The sequence below is a fragment of the Triplophysa dalaica genome, chromosome 1 (assembly GCF_015846415.1).
Source record: "Triplophysa dalaica isolate WHDGS20190420 chromosome 1, ASM1584641v1, whole genome shotgun sequence".
NCBI classification, from domain to species: domain Eukaryota; kingdom Metazoa; phylum Chordata; class Actinopteri; order Cypriniformes; family Nemacheilidae; genus Triplophysa; species Triplophysa dalaica.
In genome coordinates this window covers 2,010,682-2,032,291 of record NC_079542.1, presented here as the reverse complement: position 1 = coordinate 2,032,291, position 21,610 = coordinate 2,010,682, and the positions used below count along the sequence as shown (strand labels likewise).

The following is a 21,610-nucleotide window of genomic DNA, read 5'->3' as shown; positions in this document are numbered from 1 at the left end:
AGGGCTACTGTAGAAACATCATGGTGAATTCATGTAAGGGGAGAACGGTGCATGTAGATAGAAATAGCTCATTCTAAGGTAATAAAAACATTACGCTTCATTGTGTAAGATCTATACACATATCTGAATACAAAGTTATGTATATTATATTGCATTTCTGTCATCAGATCCTCCAAAAAATTGCACGCAGCACCTTTAAAGATAAGCATATGTCTAACACCGTGTCTACACCTGATTCGATGCGACAAGAGACAATAGAATGCATTAGAACCCACAATAATGTTACACTTTATCCACACCGGACGTGGTGCGGTCCGGTGTGACAATCCAATTAGAACAAGCCGTGTGTCACGTCCGGTGTAGACACGGTGTTACACATTTGAATCCTGTGTTCATCAGTGTGTTTTTTTGCAGCGTTATTATCAGCAAATCGTGGAGTGACAAATGGATTACAAGGTGGGAATCTTTATTTTAGATTCACTTCATTTTTACACTTTTTTTGTGTAAGCTTAAATAAGCAACTATGTGACCGTGATCAAACAGCCCCTTTGATGACAATAAATCATCGTACATCTTATCATGCATTTCCAGTAAATTTGGCAAGAGGAGGCACTGCTACACAGTCATCGACATACACCGACGAGACTGCTGAACAAGCTATCGATGGCCATCCAGACTCGACGTGCTCAGAAACCATTATTGGGAGAAACCCGTGGTGGAGACTGGATCTGCGTGACGTGTATCATGTAAATAGAGTCGTCATCACCAACAGATTTATCTGCTGTTCGAGTGAAATAAACGGAGCAGAGATTCACATCGGAAACTCTCTGGAGAACGACGGCAACAACAATCCCATGTGAGCGTCTCTCTCAGTGGTATCGGTGGGTTTTTATACACAATAGAGTCCAGGCAGATGCAGTTGAATTGATGCTCGATGTAAACATTTTAAAGGGGTCATATCGCGTGATTACATGTTTTCTGTGTCTTTGGTGTGTTATAAGTTGCCCATGCATGTATTAGACACGTAGAATTCTATCTAAAAGGGAACGCTCACCCAAACCTGCCTGAAACACCTCGTGTAACCACGCCCCCACAAATCTACGTAAGTTGGTGGACTAATTTGACTAAGACCGCCCAAATGTATACACAAGTAAGGTGGTGTACCTGTCAGTACAAGAGGAACCTGATGTTCCAAATATGGTCAGAGGCCTCACACACTTGCAGTATTCCACCAATCACTACGCACTGGTGAACTGGCCAATCATAGCACACCTCGCTTTTCCGAGCCATGAGCTTTGTTAAAAATCTTTACAGTGTTTATGTAAAGCTAATGCCAGTTATTATATTACAACGTTTAGAAATTCCTCTAACATTCTAAATTACAATGTTGTACATTCTTAATGGATACCAGCTCTATATTTCTCATTCATGTGTCTCTCTCTTTCTCCCTTTAGATGTGCTGTTGTTTCTTCTATTCCAGCAGGTGAGTCCTACACCTACTACTGTGGTGAAATGGAGGGACAGTATTTAAATCTGTTAATTGCTGGAGAGAACAAGATTCTTACCATGTGTGAGGTGGAGGTCTATGGTAAAGGTAAATCTGTAGTATTGACGTTATTTCAAAATTCAGTGGGATGTGAAGAATGTGTATGAATATTATGTGTGTGAATATTATGAATATTATTATGTCAAGTTTATCTCCGTGTATGCTGTTTGTTAGGTCGTTTTGTTGCAAAGACGATGGTTAAGATGCAGTTTATCTCCAGTGCTGATTTGAGTGACCCATCAGTGAGAAACAATCTTCTTAAACAGGTGAGAGAAAGAAGTCATTTAATATCTTATGATGACTGTCAAGAATGTGTCAACTGTTGTTTGGATAAAACACCACAAATGATTCACAGCAGCAGTGTTTCTGCAGCTTAAATGGTATTATAATTGTTATTATATTATAAACATAAATAATACTATAACATAAATTACTATCAATTAGGGATGTAACGATATCAAAATCTCCCTGCAGGGTAATACCTCGGTATAACGTCCACTGTACAATATTTATTGCACAACTTAAATTGACAAATGATGACTTGGAAACGTCCTCTCATCCTCAATCCTAACTGTTGCTTAGAGGTATGAGTTATTGTATGAGATGGGTCAAATTACATAAAAAATCCCTTTTTTTATAAATGATTGTACCAGATGGACCTTGACAAAGGCAACATCTTTTATTTTTCTAACATTCTCCATTCTCCACTCGTTTCATACAGTCATGTGACCACCATAATATTGAGACAATTTTGCTATTGCAATAACACGATATCGATAATATTGTTACATCCCTACTATTAATATTATTATTGTTGTTGTTATAATAATAATATTAGTTATAAATATCAAAAATATAACAACAATTATAATAATTAAGAATAATGTTTATCAATAGAAACAATAATAATTTATTATTTTAAAATATTGTATAAATAATATCATATTATTATGCTCATCTTAGTTGGGAACTGCACTGGACAACAGAGGATTAAAAAATGTGACATTGCAGTGGTCTCAGCTCCCTAAAAAAGAAGTGAAAGAGGTGAAAAATGCAAAACGTGAGTCTCCATGCTGTGATATTCTTAACTTTATCATTTTAGTTTTATACATATTTCTTAAAGGGCTAGTTCACCCAAAAATGAAAATTCTTTCTTCATCTACTCATCCTCAGATTGTTATAAAACCTGTACTTTCTTTATTCTGCTGAACACAAAGGAAGATATTTGGAAGAATGTCGGTAACCAAACACATCTCAACCCCAAAGGCCCCACTGCCAAGGGAGGGAAAATAAATGCTATAAGACTCAATGGGGGATGAGATCTTTTTGGTTACTGACATTCTTCCAAATATCTTCCTTTGTGTTTAACAGAACATAATCATTTATTTAGGTTTGGAACAACCTGAGAGTGAGTAAATAAAGACAGAATTTTCATTTTTTTTTTCATTTGAATTTTACACTTTCCCTTTAAGAAAACCAGTGTGATGTGATTATCAAAATTGTTTTATTTACAGGTTGCAGTGAAGGACATGAGTAATCTGCAGATCAGCCCTCTACATTTATAAAAGGTCGATGTAATTTTTATTTACATTATTCTGGCCTGCATGATTAAAATAATTATGTATTCACTTTTAATATGTTTCTGCTTGGATTAATCTATACTGACTAAACCTTTTTGGACGGACACTGAGCACTCAATGCTAATGTATCTCATCACAGATTTTCTTTCTTTGGATGAAAATGCTTAAAAAAGATGAATGAGAAATCTTCGTATTTTTGATGTTCCAGTGTGTTTAGCATGAGTGCACATGCTCAGAACCCATTGTTATACACAATATAAAACATTAAATTTGTTGTAAATGCTTTTATCTTTTTACTTATTGTTTGTGTATTTACACTTTGGGATTTGCCCACCTTCTTTGATCATTTCAAGCTGTCTGAGCATTCTCACATTAACTCTGTTCTTCTTTAACTTTTTCACTAAATGTAATGCTTTTGCTTTGTTAAAAACATTATCAGAACGCAGTCTTGTGAACTTTGGTTCCGACCACATGAGTTCCCAAGCAAAATGGAGGAGAGGTTAATCATTGCTGTGACAGGTTTCCCAATCATTTATGTTATACAGCCTGATCAAATGGCTTTTAATTGGTTTTTAATTGGTATTTTGTTATCAAACATGTATCTATAAAAGTCAAGTTCGTTCAATTGATTAATTTCTTACTTTCAAATTTAAAATATGAATAAGTTATGCCCCACTTATGGTCAGTCTGCACAAGATCAACATGTTTGTTTGCTTTCTGGCCCCTTAATGCGAAGATAACAAGACATTTGATCGCCATAGCGTCCATGAATCTTTCTACTACAACATTGTTGGCAGGGTGGCCGGAGTGATTCTTGACGCTCTCTGAACGCACGGTCAGGCATAAGTAGTCTTTTCATTGCAATTTATTGCGTTGTTAATCATAAACATATGTAGGTATGTGTTCTGTTTATTTCTACCAGAAAGACTCAGGAAACATAGAACGATAAATAATATTTATTAAACATAATGTTAAAGATCTTTGGGCATAGGCCCCGTCCAATAAATGAATCATGGCAAAATGATTCCGATGTTCCTGCCTGAAGATAAGGCAGGGGCGGAGCCTACCCCCGGACTGAGGACGGGACCCTGACCTGGTGGTGGTGGTGGGGAGGATGGAGGTTTCACTCATGCGTTAGTTTCTGCGAACGAAAGAGAGGGTGAGTACCATCCTTTTATAATACGTGCTGAGGGATGATAGGCTAACCGTAATTGATTATGCTGTGAGGAGTCTTCCTGATAGAACTTGCGCGGAAGCTTACATAACTCTCTGCCACCAGAAGGAGCTCGTTTTATATTATACAACATCATTTAACACTGCTTCTGATGATCTGACAATGTTTATTTATTCAATAAATTGAGAATAAATGACTACAGGATATTTATTCCTCTGATAACTTGAGAGAAAAAATACACATTATTAATTTAGCAGACCAACCAATTTATATCAACTTGTTTATTGTGATCCTGTATGATCTCAGCTGTATCTCATTCACAATAATCATTGCATAATAATTAATAAGGCGCTGCCAGTTTCAGTGTTTTGGGTTATTTCTGCATTTTATATGATTTAAAAACATAAAGTGTAAACCATGGGACTCTTTATAATGTCGACCTTTAGTTCAGCACGTTTACTAAATAAAAGTGGTTGAACAAGGTTCATTAAATTTGATTAGTAAAAAGTGCAAAACATATAACATTTTATCCTACATTCAAAGAAAAGATTGAGAACAATGCATTGTTTATACCCCTCAGGTTTATTAAAGACATTGATTTGATTGTTATGCATTTATTTGTCAATTTAATTCTACTGTTTTTGAGGCAGATATTAATATTAGCGAGTAAACACACAAATGAATGATGTTTTTTAGCACAGACAATCAGACAAAAATCTGCTTGAAATTGTTAAATGTCTCAGCAAATACAAAGTTGTGAATAAACAGTAAATTGAGAGCATGTAGCATAAAGCAAAAGTGGAACAATCTCTCACTCATAGTGTTGCAAACTTAACACGTGTCAATTTTATGATTATTATTATTCAACTTGAGAAACTAAACAAGTTAGAAAGAGCAGATGATGAGCAGAAATGTAATGATGAGTGCTTATATGCCACCCGTAGCTGGAATCTGCTTCCAGAAGACATCAGACATTCACCAACAGCAGCTACTTTTAAATCCAGATTAAAAACACACTTGTGTAGTTGTGCATTCACAACCTGAGCACTGTGCTGGTTTACATCAACTGCACCTCTATTTCTAATTTATTTTTATTTTTCTCTATTCTTTTTATATATACACTCACATTTTGAATACATTTTGTTGCTGTTTTATTGTTTCTTAACATCTTAAGTATTTGTGATCTTAAATCATTTGCATTTTAAAGATACGTTTTATTTCTTTCTGTCAATCATTTTACGTGAAGCACTTTGAATTGCCCTTGTGTATAAAATGTGCTATATAAATAAACTTGCCTTGAATTATATCTCTGATGACATCCATGGCAGATGTGATCCTACAGCAGGTCAGCAGGTCATATTCATATTCACACAGATGAGCAGGAACACCCAGCATCTTTTATGGGTTAAAAGAAAGACATCTTTAAGTTATTGTTACTGTGTGACCTCATGGTATTTGCTTCCCGTCTGTAAAGTTTTTGGCACCATTCATATGTAAATACATTAGTTGTTCATGGTTCATTAAGCAGGCATAAAACACACACATCTTTAAAATTATTTGGATTAGACTGTTTTTTTAAATAAATTTCCTTTAAATATATTTAAAGAAACAATTGACCCTTCGCAAAGCCCGCCCCTTTTTGCAAGGTCAAACATGTCTAATGATGGGCAGATGCGGTGATAATTGAAGAGCGACAGGTGAAGGGCGTGTGGAGAAATTAAGTCCTTGTTACAAACACTGGGAGATTAAGATTTTGCCAAAAATGATTCAAAGCCTCAAAGACAACACCCTACGAGTGACATTTAGCGGTCAGATGCATTTATAGGAGTCACTTTCCAATGATTCATATTTGTCGATTCCACTTTAAACAAGAGCAATACTCAACAATAGCAGCTCTATCTTCAGTGTGATAATCATTGTCCACACATGAAAGCGTTACAACATTTTGAAATGTCACTTTACTAGAAAAATGTTTTTCTAGTTTATGCATTCAGGGGAAACCTCCTGGAGATGATTACAGGGACATCCCTGGATTTAGATTTTCTTGCATTAAGAGCACATGATTGTAATTGAAGGCATATTTGCTATTGTTATGTGTGCTGCAGTATGGGACTGGGGGAATTATTATTATATATTATTACACCTAGCAGAGTAGTTGACAGCTGGACCTCTTCTGTGATAAATGGCACGTTACTGTGAAGTAGGCATCCAAATTTATCGAGGTCCACACATCTGCTGTTAATCTGACTGTGAACGCATTTGAAACTTGTGCCACAGCCTGGTCTTTGGTAAGACTGTATTTTTCCTCCTGGTATTGTCTGCATGGGATCCAGGAGGAGGACAAAAGCCTATAATAAAATAATAATAAGGTTCCGCAAGGCCTCATCCAGCTGTTGCTTCCTGGACACTGATGAAAGCATCAAAATAGGTTACATTACATATTTGAAAGTTCTTTAATACAACTACTACAATATGTACATGTGTGCAAATATTAAGAGCAGATTGTTTTAACTGATTACAATACCAGAAGGTGCAGGAGGGGGGGTTTCAGCGGAGGTGCTCAGCTGCAGAGTAACTGCATCTCCATGTTTAGCAGGAAGGTGCCGCATCACAGATGAGGTGTTAACACCAAGTGTCATTAGCATATGAGGCACTGAACCTAAATAAAAAATTGCCTGATGCCTGTATAATATAAAAAAATACTGTATATACACATATATTTATATATTGAAATCTATATCATTACAATCCTATATCATTACATTGAATTATTTTTTGTAACAATTTAATCCTAGCAAGAGTCTCAGGGAGATTAATTAGACAGATCACACGCTCTTAGGAACATTTATGTATGGGGGGATGAAGCCACGAGGTTTTACTGACAGAGCCTAACCAACAAGATTTAGTCACAAGGTCTTTTTAACCTTACATTGGCTGAATATTTTTATAACAAGCAGACAGACATAAAGAGTGACCAATAGTATTGATTTAATTATAAATTCGTAATAACTTGAGGAGGCGTGAGATCAGTTACTCAAAGGAATGCCACAACCAGCAGTACACACATAACATCACTGCTACTTATAACACAATACCCACAGCATTAGCCTGCAGTCTACAGATCATCACAACAACTTACACTTCATTGTCACTCCACAACATCCCTTTTCATAACAACATAATAATCACCCTTACAAACAGCATCACAGTTACAGGTTTATAAATGTTTTTAAAGATCCAATTCACATTCAACATTTCTTAAGATCATAATGTTTCAAATGAGTTGGCAAGTTCCTGGTTCTTTGAGACCGTCTCATAATTACATCAGGTTTGTTCATTTCAGTTATTGTCTCTTGCCGCGGTCAGACTAGAGTTTTAGAGTTTCGGACGGTGCTACGAAAATGTGTGGGAGTGATTCCTCCATCTTTTACATTTCTGTACCAAGAGGTCATGCTGTGACATTTTGATCTGCTATTGGTCTCACATGATGCGTATTCGCAGGTCAGAGTTCACCAAACTCGAACTTTGCTCACAGCGAAATACTTTGGACGTGCTTGAGAGCATGTCGGGTCTGTCGCATTTGCATGCGTATGAATGGAAGTCAAAGGAGCCAAAAGTGACCGCGGCATCAGAATTTTGAGAGAAATCCCCAGACACTTCAGAGGGATTACTAGAAATGTCCTCAGTCCCTGTTCCCTTAGTTCCTTGAGCAAGATCAGGTGTCAAATTCTCAGGAATATCAAAATCAGGGTATTTACAGTCCATTCCCACGTCGGTCGGGCATTCATTTGAACATTTCATATATGAACATAAGAATAATCCTAACTATTTAAGCTTGATGTATAAAAGTTTTCTTACATTTTATTGCTTTCGTGTCATTGTTAGATATCAAGCTGATGGTCAGGTCTTAACGTCATTCTGATTTGCATATTTGACCTGTTTTTTGATGTCACTATGTGATCTCAATGAGAAGTGTTTTCAACATCAAGTTGCTGGGCTCCCTCCACATTAAGATCAATCGCATTGAAATTTAAATATTAGCGAAAAAAAACAGACAAACACAACAACCCTAACCCTTCCGGTCTTTCCAAATTATATTTTACGGAGCCTTATCTCATTACCATCTCACCTCTTAAACCTTCGGCATTAAACTCTGTATAAAATGTACAAAGTGAAGTCCTTTTCCATTACAACAACCTCAAACATGTCTTCAGAATCACCAGACAATTTAAAAGTATTTCCAACAGGACATTTTCCTATTGCCCTTACTGGTCACATGCTCTGTGGCATCGTCTCCCACACATTCCTCCGGAAAAACGCTCACCCACACTCCCGACCTCAAAAACGGTCTATCTGGATCCTCAGCGACACCTGGTCTCTGTTGTTCACCTCGCAGATTGACTTTCACAGCCTCCCCAGATCCCACGCGCTATTCTCTGTGACACCATATGGATCCATGGACTGCGTCGTAGAGATCAGCCATCATAGCCTCCCGGGACCCCCTGCAAAAACAATAAGAGATCCGACAGTCAAGTGTAACGGAGTCTAAATTGTTAAATTACTGCATAAATGGGGATAGCGCCATCTGTCTGATGTGTGATGGGATTTAGTGTATGGAAGAGGGACCGTCCACAGCAGAGATGTCGCTATGGGTAGCATCTTCAAGCAAGTTGATGGAAATCGCTGTGTTGCTGCATAAGGATTGAAAACATCCGTCATCAGTTTAACAGCTCGTCCTTGGTTCACAGTCTTTCGTGTTCAAGAGACTCTTTCCCTTTATCCTTTTTCAGTTTATGGGATATTTCGCTCTGATCATTGACATTGAGTTTATGTTTATATGTGTGTGTGAACTTGTTGCACATTTTGTCGCTCATAATGAGTAACAGCAAGAGATTTTTGCCTGACCAATTTACTCCTAGTCCAGTAGGCAGAGGCAGAGGGGTTTTAGGTGTACCAATTCCTTTTTCAATGGACAGCCCCAATACTGGGAATAGTGATAGCAGACCTGGCATTACGAGAAGGGTGTGTACGTAAGAGAGTTTGATTCAGCAGAGATGCAGTCAAATGTCAATCAAAAGTGTAGAGATTTCTGCACATCACCACCTAATGCTGAACATGGTGAGCCTGATATGTTAGGGCAAATGAGTTCAATTGTCCATCAGATTGGTCAACAGTTAGCCGACAACATTATGTCCCATCTTAGTCATTTTAGCTTGCACACTGACATGCCAAACAGACAACACCCTGACGCTTCTAAAGCTAATAATAGCCCTTCAAGCATGGTGAATCTGTCGCAAAGTCAGAGGGGATAGTTCTGACAAAATTGAAATTGAGGAATGGGAAGATCTGATGAGGACATTTGTTAAAAAGAGCAACATGAATTCTGATGAACATGTGGAAGAAATTCTTGTGCACCTGCGTGGTAAAGCAAAAGATGTAGTCAAATTCTGGATCAGGAACTGTGATTCTGCCACCAATGTCTGTCCAAATTCTGTCTATAGCCTGTTGCACAAACATTTCAGTTGTAATCATTACTCACCTGTCCCGCTTGCTGATTTTTACACTACCTTGCCTGAGGAGGATGAGAATCCATACGACTACTGGCTGAGATTCAACAAGGCGGCTGATGTTGCTTCTGAATGTCTGCGAGAGCAAGGTAAAAAACTTGACAAGCCCAGTGTGGAAGTGGTCCACATGTTTATCAGACACTGCCCGAGTAAAGACTTATCCCTGACTTTCAGGTCCAAACCGATTGACAAGTGGTCAGCACATGAAGTACAGGGTGTGCTTAATGACTATCAGTCCGAGTTGTCTTTCAAAGCCACCAGTACAGTGCATCGTAGTCAAAGTGAGAGTGTTTCAGTCAACAAGATTGATTTTAATGCAGTTCCAGTGCCCGCTCCCACAGTGTGCGAACAACAACAACAACAGAGAATACAGGAGTCTCCCTAGGATTGAAGGTTTTGATGCTTTACTGTGTGCTATCTGCAATGATGCTGCTCACTCTGCCTTAACTCATTGTCGTGAGCACCGCCTGTGTTTCCAGTGTCAGTCACCAGGTCACTCTAGACGTTTCTGTCCTAGGTGGAGAAGAAATCGCCTCTGCCCGATCAGGAAAACTAGCATGTCTAAGCATAAGGGAGGATAGTACAGACCAGATAGATAACCCTCCCATTTCTGACACACGAGATTATGAGTCTGTATATGAGCAGCACAGACCCAGTGTCTCTCCTGATAAAACTGCTGTCTTTCAAGGAATACAACGAGTCCCCAGAGCTGATTCATTATTTTACACATCTGTTTCTGTAGAAAATGGCCCGTCTTTCACTGCATTACTCGACAGTGGTTCAATGGCCTGCACTCTCAGCGAGGCTGCTGAAGCTAGTCACGCTGACAAAGTGTTCTGCCGATGATGTTGTGATTATTGGATGTGGTGGTCTTCGAGTCACACCAACTGCAATGCATCTGTCTGTCTGTGTATATGGATGTAGAATGATAATACCTGTGCTGATTGTTCCACGACAGACAGATGAGATGATCTTGGGCAGTAATGCTATCAAACCCATGCTGACTCTCCTGAAGAATACAGATGACTACTGGAAATTGATCTCACTTCCAAGCGGTGATGGTGAGAACGAGAGTTTAACTGTCCAACACACAGAGATGGAGAGGTGATTACACCTGAAAAAGTAGGTACTGTTAAGCTTAAGCACTGTGTGATAATTCAGCCTCTGAGTGAACATCTTGTTTGGGGCAAGCTTCCTGCTAACGCCGCAATGTCTGTGGGAAGTACAGTGCTTGTGGAACCGACCCAATCCAAATGTGGCTCTAAACAGTTACAACAAGTTATAAATCCTACGAATAATGTGTTGACACTAAGAAGAAATGCAAAGATCGCAGACGTTTCTCCATGCATCGCAGTGGAAGATCTTCCAGAGAGTGACCATATTAAGTCTCAAGTTCAACACTTTAAACATGAGGAAGCTTCTCAGGAATCTGAGGATGAGATGGTGCATATCTTGAATGATTTGGGTTTGAAAGACCTGGATCTGACAGAGTGTGAAGTGTCCTCAGCATGGAAAATTTATTTACTTCGTCTCAATGAGAAATATGAGTCCATATTTTCAAGGGACAAGATGGACTTTGGTGAAGCCAAAGATTTTGTACATCGGATCCGCATAGTGGACGACAAACCTTTTCGTCTCCCCTACCGCCGTGTACCTCCATGTCATTATGAGAAACTGAGAGTAGCGCTGGATGAGATGAAAGAGAAGAGTATTATCAGAAAATCAAATAGTGAGTATGCTTCTCCTCTTGTCCTAGTGTGGAAAAAGAATGGTGATCTGAGGATCTGTACCGACTTTCGATGGTTGAACGCCAGGACCGTGAAAGACGCCAACCCTCTGCCACACCAGTCGGACGTCTTAGCTGCTCTTGGGGGAATGCTTTCTTCTCCAATATGGACCTTACCTCAGGCTTCTATAATGTTCCGTTGCACGAGGACGATAAGAAATATACAGCTTTCTCGTCGCCATTTGGACTGCATGAATATAACAGGATGCGGCAGGGCCTCTGCAATAGTCCAGCTACATTTATGCGCATGATGATGTCAATCTTTGGTGACAAGAACTTCACAAGTTTACTGTGCTATCTTGATGATCTCATGGTCTTTGCTCCCAACGAGCAGGTTGCACTCAACAGGCTGGAGATGGTGTTCTCAAGACTCAAGGCCCACAATCTCAAGCTTTCCCCTAAAAAATCCCATTTCTTGAGAAAGTCAGTTAAGTTTGTCATTTGTGAAGATGGAGTTCAGACAGACACTGAGAAAGTAAAGGCTATTACGGATGTTCAAGCAGTGGACTTAATGGACTCTGATGGAATCACTCCATGCCACAAGAAAATCTGATCGTTCTTAGGTATGGTCCTATACTACCAACATTTTATAGAGAGATGTTCCGTTAAAGCCAAACCCTTGTTCGATCTTATCTCGAGGACAGACGCTAAGGGCTCCAGAGGTAGAGGGAGGAAACTCTCCTCAACTGACTGGACGGACAAATGCCAGAAAGCATTTGACACTTTGAAGGAGGACCTTCTCGCAAGTGTAACGCTGGCACACCCAGACTTCGACCGCGACTTTATACTGGCGGAAGATCCCTCTTTTGATGGATTGGGTGCTGTTCTTTCCCAGATCCCAGAGGGTAGCACTATGGCCAGGCCGGTGGCATTTGCTAGCAAGACGCTATCACGTTCTTAGATAAATTACCCAGCTCACAGGCTAGAATTGGGTAAAGGGGCGTCATTTTACAGCTTGGACGGATAATAATCCCCTCACCTACATACTTACCAAGCCAAGACTTGATACTTGCGAGCAGCGCTGGGTTGCTAAACTAGCCTCCTTCAGCTTCGATCTGAAATATGTACCCGGTTCTAAAAACATTGTCGCAGACGCTTTGAGCAGGGAACCTTTTGTCCAATCGAGTTTAGGTCATCGACTAGTGACAGAAAGTTACCAGTCTTTGCTCAATCAGATTGATGGAGTTGTAGATCAAGACGTCCAAGATTTATTCTGATTTAACACTAACTGTCAAGTACTGAGTTCTGCTGTTGATTCTTCTGGTGCAGCAGGAGTTGGTAGCCAAAATCAGATGTCTACAGATGCTTTGAGTTCACAGGATGTAGCTGCAGTATTGTACGCACATTTTTCTGGTGATGTAGGACATTTCATGGGCGTGGAATTAATTCCGCAATTCCCTGATGTGGACCAGACTGCTGCACTCAACGTGAGCACACTTTCAGCCGCACAAGAACAGGATAACGCTGTGAGTAGAGCGCTCTTTTACGCCCAGAGACACAGACGTCCTGACAAGCGTGAACATGCTAGTGAGCCTCGTACTGTCCTGAGACTTCTTAAGCATTGGGCTAAACTTATCATCAGAGATGGCATGCTTTTTAAAGTCAAAAGAGACAATCAAATGAACAAAAAGTTGCATCAATTCATTGTCCCAGATGATTTAAAACAACAAGTGCTTCATGGTCTGCATGATGCAGCTGGTCATCAAGGGCGTTCCAGGACTCTCTCCTTGGCCAGACAACGGTTCTTTTGGACAGGCATGGACTATGACATAGCGAATTATGTGAGGACCTGCATGTGATTTATTGTAGGCAAGACACCTGAACCGAAAGATCGTGCTCTCCTTGAGAACATACGCACCTCTGCAACAGACCATTTCACCAAATTAGCCTACGCTTTCCCCTGTAAGAACCAGTCTGCAAAGCAGGTTGCTCATCATTTATGGAACAGTCTCTTCTGCATTTATGGATTCCCTAGGCGTCTGCATTCAGATGAAGGTCCGAGTTTTGAGAGCGAACTGATGAAGGAGTTGCTGAATATGGCGGGTGTCAATAAATCACAAACAACTCCTTATCACCCAATGGGAAACGGGATCACTGAACTCTTCAACAGAAACTTAGGGAACATGATAAGAGCCTTATCTCCCCAGTCCAAAGCCAAGTGGCCACAGTCTTTGCAGATGCTGCCATTCTGTTATAACTGCACCGTTCACGAGACCACAGGCTTTGCGCCTTTTTATCTGATGTTCGGGAGAGTTCCGCGTCTTCCAATCGATGGGACGATGCTGTTGTGAAGTATTCAGATTTCGTATCCAAGCTTAATTGTGACCTTGGTGAAGCTGCAAAAATTGCACAGAAGCACAGATCAATTGAGCAAGCCCAACATGCAAGGATCTATAATCGAAAAGGGAAGCGTACACCTCTGACCATGGCCGACAGAGTCCTTCTGGTACCGGTCCATACTTGCATACTTCCTATGGAGGAATTTTGTAATTGATATTTACACTGCAATGTGTCAAGGAGTTTCACACTTTTTCTCTTTTTTTTCTCCCTTTTCTGGTTCTTATATTGTTAAGATTTCTATTGTTCGGGCTCTTCCCCAGTTTAACATAATTTAAGGGGGGTGCATGTAACGGAGTGTAAATTGTTATATTACTGCATAAATGGGGACAGCGCCAAAGAATGGAGTCTCAGCTTTTAAACAAAAGAAAGCGCATTCTTCTATCTTCATTTGTACGTTTTTTATCACTCTGTAGATGTGGGTTGGTTTCGTCAAAAATGCATCACTTTGATTAAACAGCTGAGATAACGTTTTTTGTCAAAGATTCTGCCCAGATTACACTCAGAACAATTATTAAAAACTGCTAAAACATATACGTTCTAGGTTCTGGGATTCTGTACTTTTTCCCAAAGGCGTGTAATAGCGCCACCTGCTGTAAAACAGTACTAACACTGATTGCCGTAATAACTCGTCTTTGACGGGGAACCGTTTTTTTTTAAATGACGAGATAACTCGTCAATGGCGGTGAAAGAGTTAAACAGATACATTTTATAAATAGTAAATTTGAAAACTGTTAATGCCTTGCCAAATTCTTAAAATGCGCATAAAAATCGAATGTGCTCAACTGAGCAGAATATTTTTTTTTATTTAAAAGCAAGAAATGAACATAAACCACGATGGAAACACATTGCACACAAAAATAGTCAAGTGCGTCCGCCACTTAAAGTAGTTGTAACTTATACAGCACAATGGCAATGTGTGTATCTGTTGGAACTGGGGCACGACGAGATGACATAACTCAGAATTGTCTTATGCCAAGTTCACTCTACATGATTTTAAGAATCAGCCGCTTGTGTTGTTCAGACTTTATGTTTTGCTCTCTGTAAAGTCCGGAGTCTGGAAGTCATTTAGGTGTTCACAAGACATGACACTATACGTGAATGATCCTCAACAGGAGGTCACACTCTACATGAGCTGAACAACTGTATCACCCAGCGACTCTATCCGGTCACCACGCTTTGTCACGAATAAACACGGGAGAAGTGGAACGGGAAATGACACGAACAATACGCAAAACAGGAATCGTTTCAGAAAGAAATTGTGCTCCTGCCACAGTTAAAGTTGATTTAGCTCCATTTCTTGGGTCCAAACTTTTCTTGAAGCCACTTTGTTGCTGCCGCTGTTTTTTCCAGTGACCTCAACCCATGGCTTGCTCTCATTGGCTTATTGTGACACTCAACATCACAGGATGTCGAGTCGGACAACAGCTCCAGATTTTTATCTAGGCAAGGTAAGGCAAGGCAAGTTTATTTATATAGCACATTTCATACACAAGGGCAATTCAAAGTGCTTTACATAAAATGATTGACAGAAAGAAATAAAACGTATCTATAAAATGCAAATGATTTAAGATCACAAATACTTTAGATGTTAAGAAACAATAAAACAGCAACAAAATGTATTCAAAATGTGAGTGTATATATAAAAAGAATAAGAGCAAATAAAAATAAATTAGAAATAGAAGTGCAGTTGATGTAAACCAGCACAGTGCTCAGGTTGTGAATGCACAGCTAAACAAGTGTGCTACATGTGGCGTAATTAACCCTTGTTATCTCTTACTGACTTGATCCTGATGATCTGAGAAGTCTGTTTGGTTTATATTCAATGAGCATATCTGAGATATATTTAGGTCCAAGACCATTGAGTGATTTATAAACAATTAATAATACTTTGAAGTTGATTCTAAAAGTAACTGGTAACCAGTGTAAGGACCTGAGGATTAGAGTGATATGCTCAGATGTTTTGGTTCTGGTCAGAATCCTGGCAGCAGCGTTCTGTATGAGCTGCAGCTGTCTGATGGTCTTTTTGGGAAGACCTGTAAAGAGTCCATTACAGTAATCCACCCTGCTGGTGATGAAAGCATGGAGTAGTTTCTCTAAATCTTGGCTTGAGACAAAACATCTGATTCTGGCTATGTTTCTGAGATGGTACTAGGCTGATTTGATTATTTCTTTGACATGACTGCTGAAACTAAGGTCAGACTCTATAATGACACCAAGATTTTTTACCTTGCTTTGTGTCTTTAGACCTCTTAAGTCAAGGTATGTGTTTACCTTGTTAGTTTCATCCTTGTTACAAAAAACAATGACTTCAGTTTTGTTTTTATTTAACTGAAGGAAATTTTGACACATCCAGCTGTTAATTTCATCAATGCACTGGCAAAGAGAGTCAATAGGCCTGTAGTCGTTGGGTGAGAGGGCTAGATAGATCTGAGTGTTGTCTGCATAGCTGTGGTAGGCAATTTGGTACTTTTTCATTATTTGGCAAAGTGGGAGCATATATAAATTGAAGAGGAGCGGAGAAAGAATTGAGTCCTGTGGAACACCACGAGTCATGGGTGTCCAGTCAGATTTATGGTGGCCTATGTTCACATAGTAACCTCTCCCTTTAAGGTATGACCCAAACCATTTAAGTACCAATCCAGAAAGCCCTACCCAGCTTTCCAGCCTATGTAGGAGTATAGTGTGATCTACCGTGTCAAAAGCAGCACTGAGATCTAATAAAACCAGAACTGATATTTTGCCTGAATCAGAATTCAATGGAATATCATTAATTATCTTTATGAGCACTGTCTCTGTGCTATGATGCTGACGGAAACCAGACTGATAATTGTCCAGGTAACCATTTGAGTTCAAGAATTTGGCCAGCTGATTGAAGACAACCTTTTCAATGATATTGCCTATAAAAGGAAGATTTGATATTGGTCTGTAGTTTGACAGTAAGGTTTTGTCTAGATTGCTCTTTTTAGAAGAGGTTTGACAACTGCATTTTTTAGGGACTCTGGGAAAGTTCCTGAGAGCAGTGAGGCATTAACTATTTTTAGGAGATCTGCTTCCAAACAGTTAAACACTCTTTTGAAAAAGGATGTGGGAAGTGTGTCAAGGCTGCAAGGTGACGCCTTAAGATGCTGTACTGTTTCCTCCAGGGTTTTGAGATCAATTGTCTGAAATTCAGACAAAGTTACTAATTTCTGATGTACTGAAGTCATACTGACCTGACTGCCGCATGGAGCTTTGCTGATTTCCATTCTGATATTACTGATCTTTTGAAGGAAAAATGTTGCAAACTCATTGCATTTTTTATCAGACAGCATTTCCCTGGGAACTTGACTGGGGGGGTTTGTTAGTCTCTCTACAGTTGCAAAAAGGGCGCGAGTGTTTTTTTTTTTTTTTGCAGTCTATAATGTTAGAGAAAAAATTCTGTCTGGCTTTGCCTTGGTCAACATTGAAGGCATGCAGACTGTCTTTATAGATGTTATAGTGAACTTCAAGTTTGGTTTTTCGCCACATACGCTCAGCTTTTCTGCATGTTCTTTTCATGCTTTTGTACTGCTGGTGTGTTTCTCCAGGGTGCTTTGCGCCTGCCAGTTATCGCCTTGACCTTAACTGGAGCAATGGCATCGATAGCATTTTTTACTTTTGCATTAAAGCTATCGAGGAGAACATCCATAGAGTCTGTAGATATACTCGGTGACAGAGACATAGCATTCATAAATAGCTCACTGGTGTTCTCATTTATGAATCTCTTTTTTATTGAGACGGGTCTATTTTAAGTGGCAGGACTGATTGATATATCAAAGAAAATACAGAAATGATCATACAGTGCCACATCTCTAATAATAGTGAATGAAATGTTCAGACCTTTGCTAATGAGCAGATCTAGAGTGTGTCCACGATTGTGGACATCAGACAGAACTGCCCGAATGGGGGAGCTACAAGGTCGCACTAGGTCCGGTTAGAGCTATATGTGTATAACTCAGAAGGTACCCGACCTGAGGGGCAGGGCTGCTCTGCCCAGCCCGCCTTCAAGGGGTACTTGCTTAGTAGTGGATGCAATGCCTGTTCTTTACCTCGTGGGGCAGCCATCATGTCCGTCCCCCCTTCTCTATGGGTATTGCGCCAATGAGAACAGCAAGACACTTCTGGAATTGCCGTGACTCACAGGGGAAGTCGGTGCAGGAAAAGACAGTCCGGTGCATAACGTTGAAAGAATTCAACAGTAATTCAGCGTAGAGTTTGAAGTCTCGAAGTCGATCATGTGTGAAGGCGATGAAGAACAAAGGTGAATGAATGCCTTTTATACCCAGATATCCGCGGGAGAAGTCCAGCATGCAAATTTCATTCATCAATTTCATTGGTCTTTATCTAAGATAAGTCGGAGTTGATAGGTTCTCAAGGGCGAACCCCATCTGTCGGTTTCGACACAACGTCGAGAGACCCACAGAAATGGAACCATTTGTATCGAAACGAGTGTTCAAATAAAACTGAACCAACGATTTTGGTTTACACAGGATTGATTGTCCAACAAAAGCCAGCTGACGCACAGATGTGGCAGTTTGTGGTAGCTTTGAAAGACTCTTGAAAAAAATAATTTACAAGTATTATCCATAATGTACTTACATAAGTCATATAAGTATTTCTGTATACACCATGAACCGTATCTTAATTCAAACAGCAAAACGGGCAAGAAATGAATGAACGCAACCATACTGCTGATGAACTTTTCTTCGAGTACTAACACAGGCGAGGTCCTTATTATCCTTTGAAGTTTTGCCTTCGCACCTCATTTGATTTGTAAATAAGACTAAAAATGACAGTTGACTGTGTTCTGAGGAAAGTTTTTCTGGGGATCAAATGACATGGGAGGTGTCTTGAGGGCGTAGAGCAACAGTCAAATGTCCAGAGTGATGTGTTTATATATTGTTGGAAGAGGGAAGAAGAGAAGAGGACTCATCTGTAACCCCAAAGGTGCGTTCTGGTCATAACCCGTAAGAAACTCAATTCTCTTCTATTCTCTATTCTCATATTCATTTTCTTCAGTAGAGACATGGACAGACTTATTGATCTGATTGTACTTTCTGGTGAGTACACCAAACATCATCTCAACATTAAACATGCTGTCAGACATTCTTCTTTGAAATCTTTAACATAATTCTATAACACTAGAACTCTCAGAAATCCATCACTACATGAATGGCTCATATTCGACAGTACAGAATGTCATTTTTGGCACTCAATATTTACATTCAAAGCATCTATTGAGATACTCAGAACTCTTTTGTGTTAAGTCATTTTAATAAAGCAACAATGTAAGAACGAAATATACATATATAAAAATAAAAATAAAGTCAGGGTACTGTAATTATATGGGTTGTATTTCAAAAATTAAAAACTGTCAAAATGACTGCCTTGGGAGTTCTAGTGTGAAATGTAAAGAAATAAACACCAAACAGTTATCTTAATTTAACTGATTTTCAAATGTAAATGTAATGTATTTTACTTTTATTTTTGTTCGACAGGTCTTGTTTGTATTCCAGGTAGTTTGTCAGGTAATCAAATCTTTTGATTCTTCACATAGAAATGTAATGTTTTGAACTCTATGACAAATTTTATTATGTTACATTTTAAACTATACGTTTTCTTGAGTATTTTGGTCACATTTTTTTAATTCGCTACCATTCTTTTTTTCTTTAAAAATGCATTTGTATGTATCTGTTGTGTGGGAGGCAATGACAATGAAGCTCAACATTTATCCCATTGACAAAAATAAACACACACACTTGCATATATTTAGGAAATATATAGCATAAAATATTTTAATTATTTATATATAATTTCCATTATTGGTAAATATACTTTATGTTCTATATAGTAATTGTAGTTCAGAAGCAAAGCCCTATGAAAGCCATATCTCCGTCACAAATGAGATGTTATCTGAATCCACTCCACGTATACATTACTCATAATATTTTAATTCAAAACTAGCTAAACACCACATTTCACCAGTGCCAGATAAGTCATCCTGGGAGCCTGATGAAAAATGCTAATTTATGCAAATGTGTTATTTTAAATGTAGAGGCAAGGCAAGCACGCTCAAATAAGGAGCGGTACATTCCTTTTCCAAGCAGCATCAGCGTCGAGATGCAAATATTTCACCTATTTAGAATGACGAAAGTGCTTTGAGAGAGAGCGGCACGGTTTTGCATACAACATTGTCTGATGGATTAAGAGGGTTTTACATCCCTCTAATATATATTTTATACGCCTGATCAGCTGTCTTATATTTTTTAGTGAACTTAGCATTTAAAGGAACGGCTACACAGTCATCCACATATTCCACCTGGGAAGCTCAACGTGCCATAGATGGTAAACGATATGAATCTGTATACTGTTCGAGTACAGGATCTCAAAGTAACTCATGGTGGAGGTTGGATCTCTTGAATATTTATAATATTGGTAGAGTGATCATCACTGCTCACGGCAGCTATTTGCATGAAGTCAGCGGAGCAGAGATTCGTATTGGAGACTCGCTGGAAAACAATGGAAACAACAATTCCAAGTAAAGTTATTCATGAAATCACTTGAAAACTTTTCATTGATTGATTTATACACTTCTATAGAGATTCATTGATTTTCTCTCCCTAGATGTGCTGTAATTTCTGACCCTCTACCTGGTAACACCATCAGCTACTCATGTTATGGAATGAAGGGACGTTATGTGAATGTGATCATGTCTGGACGTACATCTCGTCTTACTCTGTGTGAGGTGGAGGTTTATGAAACAGGTATCTCTAACATATGAATCTAGTGGAATTGGTACAGTCTAAATATATTTATTGTAAAATATATATACATACTTATATATGCAAAGATTTCAAAAATGTTAATATATTTTTTCAGAGAATTTAGCATTTAAAGGAACAATTATGCAGTCATCCACTCTTCTCTACTGGCTTCCTGAAAGGGCCAAAGATGGTGTCAGATATGGCTCAATTCCATCCACATACTGCTTTGCTACGGAACATCAAAGTAACCCATGGTGGAGGCTGGATCTTATGGATATTTATGAGATTAGTACAGTGGTCATCACTGCTCGACCAGACTGCTGTGAGGATCAAACAAATGGAGCAGAGATTCGTATCGGAAACTCACTGGAGAACAATGGAAACAACAATCCAAGGTGAAGATAATCATGAAACCACTTGAACACTTTTCATTGATTGATTGAAACAGCTCTGTAGACATTCATTGATTCTCTCTCTCTAGATGTGCTGTGACTTCTGGTCTTCTAGTTGGTCACACCATCACTTACTCATGTGGTAAAATGAAGGGGCGTTATGTGAATGTGGTCATGTCTGGACGTACAATTCATCTCGTTCTGTGTGAGGTGGAGGTCTTCGGAAAGCGTAATTTCTAAAACTAAATTCTGTACACTTAGGTTGAACCGAGAAATGTAAAATGTAACATTTCATTTTTAATTTAATCCCTTTCATTTAATTAATATGTATTGTAATATTTTAGTCTTTCAAAAAAAGCATTGTGTGCTAGGTCTACAGGTTTATATGTAAAGTATGACAGCATTCATTGTTCATTCATTAATTTATCCATCTCAAAATATAA

The 21,610-nt window shown here is 39.0% G+C and overlaps 2 protein-coding genes across 3 annotated transcripts; both read left to right on the top strand.

The window, feature by feature from the left end:
- LOC130437061 (fucolectin-like) lies at positions 1-4,884 on the top strand. Of its 2 annotated transcripts, XR_008909141.1 has the most exons (7): positions 1-78; positions 415-456; positions 592-856; positions 1,455-1,594; positions 1,721-1,812; positions 2,510-2,606; positions 3,061-4,884. XR_008909141.1 is itself a non-coding variant. In XM_056768221.1 (6 exons), the coding sequence occupies exons 2-6, from the start codon at positions 552-554 to the stop codon at positions 3,081-3,083; spliced, it is 657 nt and encodes a 218-aa protein (XP_056624199.1). In that variant the 5' UTR covers positions 1-78; positions 415-551; the 3' UTR covers positions 3,084-4,884. The 2 variants fall into 2 exon arrangements, 1 of the variants encoding a protein (XP_056624199.1); XM_056768221.1 differs by having other exon boundaries at positions 415-856.
- Positions 4,885-17,579: 12,695 nt separating this feature from the next.
- Positions 17,580-21,407, top strand: LOC130429813 (uncharacterized). Its single transcript, XM_056758623.1, has 6 exons — positions 17,580-19,071; positions 19,510-19,539; positions 20,282-20,549; positions 20,636-20,775; positions 20,891-21,170; positions 21,257-21,407. Exons 1-6 carry the CDS (start codon positions 19,038-19,040, stop codon positions 21,405-21,407), a joined length of 903 nt encoding a protein of 300 aa, XP_056614601.1. The 5' UTR covers positions 17,580-19,037.
- The last annotated feature ends 203 nt before the right edge of the window (positions 21,408-21,610 follow it).

Excerpts from the sequence above, each read along its gene's own strand:
- LOC130437061 (XM_056768221.1), top strand. The coding sequence starts at position 552 with ATGACAATAAATCATCGTACATCTTATCATGCATTTCCAGTAAATTTG. Across the intron at positions 857-1,454 it reads GACGGCAACAACAATCCCAT|ATGTGCTGTTGTTTCTTCTA; the intron begins GTGAGCGTCTCT and ends TTCTCCCTTTAG. Across the intron at positions 1,595-1,720 it reads GGTGGAGGTCTATGGTAAAG|GTCGTTTTGTTGCAAAGACG; the intron begins GTAAATCTGTAG and ends GCTGTTTGTTAG.
- LOC130429813 (XM_056758623.1), top strand. The coding sequence starts at position 19,038 with ATGGACAGACTTATTGATCTGATTGTACTTTCTG. Across the intron at positions 20,550-20,635 it reads AATGGAAACAACAATTCCAA|ATGTGCTGTAATTTCTGACC; the intron begins GTAAAGTTATTC and ends TTCTCTCCCTAG. Across the intron at positions 20,776-20,890 it reads GGTGGAGGTTTATGAAACAG|AGAATTTAGCATTTAAAGGA; the intron begins GTATCTCTAACA and ends ATATTTTTTCAG.